Consider the following 5,132-nt stretch of genomic DNA (forward strand, 5'->3'; position numbering starts at 1 on the left):
TGCTGCTTGGCCTGCTGTGTTCATCCAGCTCTACACCTTGTTATCTCAGATTCTCCAGCATCTGCAGTTCCTACTATCTCTGAAACCCTTTCTCAGCCCTATTAGCTCCCATTTGCAAATGCATTAATTTCAAACTTCTCCCCAAGGCCTACACATCTCTCTATATCATTTCATTTTCCCTTAAGTTTTACTTTCCTATTTGTTTCCTCCATTCTTTGATTCTGGTCTAATCTGTTGTTCTCTTCTTCTACCTGTATCAGTAAGAAACCTTCATTTAGCTGTTTCCTTCAGCATATCACATTGTGATATTTCTTTTCTCACCTTCAAATTCTCCTTAAAATTCAAGAATTGACTGCATCTTCAAAAACCAGTCCAATTTCTTTCTCACTCCTGTTTAAACCCGACTTCCAATTGTAAGCCATTTTCTTTTACATTAAAAGCTGTTGCACTGATGTTGTAGCAGTGGTAATCTGTCCTCACATTAACACAGCTTGTCAGGGCTCCTGTAGAAGTCTGAGGAGTATGATTTTTACATATTAGGTCATAACTGATCTAATGGTAGCGAGCTTATCCACTGTAATGACATTGACGGCAAAAGTTTTTGCAGAGAATTTGAATAGTGATAATTAGTAATGATACTAATAACCCAGACTTAATCTTTCCTAACAAAAACAAAGTTGCTGGAAAAGCTCAGCAGGTCTGGCAGCATCTGTGAAGAAAAAAAGGAGTTAATGTTTCGGGTCCAGTGACCCTTCCTCAGAACCGGTTTTGAGGAAGGGTCACTGGACCCGTAACGTTAACTCTGATTGTTTTCTTCACAGATGCTTCCAGACCTGCTGAGCTTTTCCGGCAACTTTGTTTTTATTCCTGATTTACAGCAGTTCTTTTGGTTTTAATCTTTCCTAAGTTTTCCTCCAATTTTGAAGGTCCTAATGTTTTCCAAGGTGCAGTTCAATGGTCTCAGAATATTGAAGCATATTGCCTTTAGCTACCATGATTTATGAAAGAAATCTTGTAATAAATATTATAAAACTGAAAGAACTGCAGATGCTGGAAATCAGAAACAAGAACAGAGATTGCTGGAAAAACTCAGCAGGTGTGGCAGTATCTGTGGAGAGAAATCAGAGTTAACATTTCGGATCCAGTGACCCTTCTTCAGTGTTGGGTTCGATTCAAATTCCAATCTGTTGGACACTTTTTAAACTCAAGACGCTCCCACCTGACCTATAACGATAAAAATTAGCAAACATTTTCATGACTTAGTAGCAGTGTGGTGAATAAGGCAATTTCACTTAGGTCTGCGCACTAACTATTGCCAAATGCATCTACCAGCCTTTGGATTATATGTGTAGTAAAATGTTAACTTTTAAATTAACATTGATGTTTCACTCAAAATTAACACCAAAGTACTTGCCAGTGAAAATCACTAAGAAAGGATGGTAATATCCTGGAACTTGCTGCCCATGAAGGTGGGAGAAATAGGGATGATAAATGATCTGAAAAGGAAACTGATGGGCTTTGGAAAGAAAACTCTTGCAGGGCTATGCAGATAGAGCTGGGAAAGGGAATGATTGGATTGATTGGTGGAGAGCCGACATTAACTTGATGGGCAGAATGGTGTCCTTCTGTGCTGTAAATGAGTCTGTCACTTACAGGGCCAGGCTCTTTAGGTTTTAGCTCCTCCCATATGCTCAACAATTGCAGTAGTGTAATATATATTTTCAAAATTAAACACTGGCCAATCCCATACTACTAATCTGGAATGCTCCAGTAGACACATCATTGAATTGCTCCATTTTCAAGCCGCCTCCACTTAATTCCAATTCAGTGCATTTCTACTGAAAAAAAAGCCTGTCATAATTTTACAGTACCTGCAGCTCCCCAATTATTTAAGTCGATAAAAGAATACAGTAAGAGCCAGGGCCTCCTGTATTTACTTCAATCTAATTCTAAACATAAACAATCATAAAACTTAATCAATAAAAGATATTGATGATTTCATCTCATTGAGACTAGAGTATTTTTAGATTGTATCAAAGCCTGACACTGGTCACTGTACTTGTAGTACAGAGACAAGTAGTGTCTTTTACATCATGCTTGGTCACCACTTACTGATTTTCTTCACTGGGAGGGTACTTCACATGTGTAAATATTTTGAGATGACAGGTGGTAGGATCCATCCTCTCTAAAAATATTTCAGTAATTTAAAGTCCTCAGGAAGCTTGATGGACCTTCCCGGGCATTTTGTAAACGCCGACTTTAGCACTGAACTTCCACTTCAAGGTAGGGTCAAACTTCTTTTATTAACCTCCACAGAAATCAATAATATTAAGACGGCAGGAAATACCTCTTTCGGAATATAGAGTTTTTTTTAATGTATTTCTGGGGAAAGGTAATCTTCAATACTGCACACAGCACACTGTTCTTTTATCTATTTAACTCAATGAATTAAAATAAAAAGGTTCACATTTTTCACATTCACAATAAAAGTATTTTTCTCTACGCACGGCTCAGAAACGTCACTCACTTTTCTCTCTATTTCTGGCAAATATTTTAAAAAAAATATATATCTCTGCCCAGTACGAGCACAAACTGTTAAAAGTTCTAAAATTCTTCAAATCCCTGTGTCAAGATCTGGAACTAAGCAGGTCCACTGCAAGTTCCATTGCCTCCACCCCACCACACACATCATGGGGTGACCGTGTAACTAAAAACAAAACCCGAAAGAACTGCGGGATGCTGTAAATCAGGAACAAAAACCGAAGTTGCTGGAAAAGCTCAGCAGGTCTGGCAGCATCTGTGAAGAAAAATAAAGAGTTTACGCTTTAGAACGCGGCACGTGTTCTGAGGAAGGGTCACCGGACCCGAAACATTAACTCTGATCTTTTCTCCACAGATGCTGCCAGACCTGCTGAGCTTTTCCAGCAACTTTTGTTGTGACCGTGTAATTTACACGGGTTAAAATAATCGTCTAATCCTGAGCACTGAAACTTCAATCTGCAGCGAGGAAGCACACACCTCTCCAAACACGTGGAACGAAAACTGAAATTGCTGGAGAAAGTCAGCGGGTCTGGCAGCATCCTTGGAGAGAAAGCAAAGGTTCGAGTCGACTGTGCTGAGTCGGCTTTGCAGAGAGAGGAGCCGAGTTTGCTGAATTCTCTGTCGCTGCCTAGAGCTGCTTTGTTTCTGACCCATCTGGTTATCTTGCCCTTCCTTTAACAGTCCCGAATTCAGTACCCTACCCCCGGCACTCAAGCCGTCTTACCAAAGCCTGGAAACGGTAGGAAAGCTCGTAAAAGAGGGTGACGAGCCCGCACACTGCTTCCTCCACACAGGCAGGGTAGTTCTGCTTCACCTGGGTCCCAGGCACCGGCTGGTGGCAGGAGCAGATGGGCAGGCAGGTTTTCTGCCGCTTCCCTTTCGGTTCTTCCATTAGCACCCGGAGAGCTGCACTAACAAACTCGCCGAATGTAAAGCCGTGTCAGCGAAGCGAGGCTCCAGGCAGCAACAGGACGTATACTTTCCTCTTCCAGTTCAGACCGAGTTTCTTCATCCGGATGATGAGAACACAAGGGTCAAGAAGGCGTAAAGCTGGAAGTGATCATAAACGAAGCATGAAATAGATTGCGATTGACGGGCGGCTTGTCAGGGAGGGAGGGGATAGGAACTTACAAGCTGTTCAAACATTTCCCACCATTTGGCAAAATTGTTGCTTAATCTGTATTGAGTCATCAGCATAACACGTAAGTAGCTGGTCCACTGAACACATCCACAGAGATTGCACAGGACAGTCCCATTCAAAGCGAATGAAACCTGACTTGACAGAACAACGCATATCTACAACACCCTTCTAACAACTTCGGTTTAGGAATTGAGAAATGAAATATGCCCTCCCTTGATATTTTTTTAAAGTAAACTATTCTGTCACACATCAATGACAATCAGCAGATTATTGCTGTGAAACACTATTGGAGGGTTGTCAGTACAGTAGATAAGCAAAACTCCAGCAATAGTGTAACAGATGTAACAGGAATCAATCTAAATTGGATATCTGTGTTGTTTGCATTCAGTCTATTTGAAGGGAGACCAAGTGGCGATTCGGAGAGATGAAGCTTGCTTTATTCAATTATTTCAATCATTGCAATATGCCTCCATGTATGTAATAAGCTAACACCATGCTTCAACAGGCCATTTCACTTAAAAACAATAACAATAAATTCTAGCTACATGGCTACATGAAAGGTAGCTCTAAAATCCTACAGGTTTGTGTTGATCACCAAGCAATGTAACAGATTTCTTCCTGTTCAGTCTTTGGGGAAAGCACCTTTCCAACTAGGACCCTTTTTATTTAAGTTTGAAAGCACAGTTTTGGTTTTTAATAAAGAAAATCAATTCACTATTTTCAAATCTTTTCAATGGAAACATGGTCAATGCATGCTCCAGTCTGGCTGCATCCTTGTCTCTCTCTCTCTCCTTTTTATCTTCTTCTTTCTCTTTTTTCTTTACTTCATCTTCTGACGTTGTGGGGAAGCTGGAGTGGTGTTACTGGGGCACTGGCTACAGCAGTGATGGTGCCTGGAGTGAGGACTCCTTGCTGTGGTAGGCCTGGAGCATGGACTCAGAGACTCGGTGGGTCTTTGGCTGCGGCAGTGACTGTTCCTGGAGCGGGAACTCGGCAGGTTGTGGGCTGCAGTGGAGGTGGTGCCCAGAGCATGGACTCCTGGCTGCGATATTCCTGAAACTTGGAATCTTGGCAGAGTTGTTGTTAACTGAAAGGGGAGACTTCTTGATAGCACCAAGGAGTGGTGACATTTATACCAATGGAGGTGGCACAACAAAGGGGACATGTGCTTGGCTACTATGGCCCTTGGCCCATGACAAAGCACTCAACAAGAAGGACTGTAAAGTTGGACGCTTCATTTCTTCATTTTTCTGACTTCATATGCCACGTATTGGTTTATTTTTCTGTGTTTAAAGATGGCGCTGGAGTGTGGCGACACTATACAACACTTTTCACTATTTTATAACAAGATACACGTGACAGTAAATAAATCAAATAAATAAAATATCCACTGAATGCCAGTGAAAAGATTAAAATTGAGGATGCACAAGATTTCAGAATTGGATAAGTG

The 5,132-nt window shown here is 41.3% G+C and overlaps 1 protein-coding gene across 1 annotated transcript in view; it reads right to left on the reverse strand.

The window, feature by feature from the left end:
- Window positions 1–3,623, reverse strand: part of zgc:172145 (Ferritin light chain, oocyte isoform-like) — a 12,668-nt gene extending 9,045 nt beyond the window's left edge. The window contains exon 1 of the mRNA XM_020512698.2: window positions 3,266–3,623. Within this exon, the coding sequence (XP_020368287.1) occupies window positions 3,266–3,433 (168 nt within the window). The 5' untranslated portion in view covers window positions 3,434–3,623. The remainder of the gene's footprint in view (window positions 1–3,265) is intronic.
- Between the last annotated feature and the right edge of the window lie 1,509 nt (window positions 3,624–5,132).

The sequence above is a fragment of the Rhincodon typus genome, chromosome 17 (assembly GCF_021869965.1).
Source record: "Rhincodon typus isolate 14 chromosome 17, sRhiTyp1.1, whole genome shotgun sequence".
Taxonomy (NCBI): Eukaryota; Metazoa; Chordata; class Chondrichthyes; order Orectolobiformes; family Rhincodontidae; genus Rhincodon; species Rhincodon typus.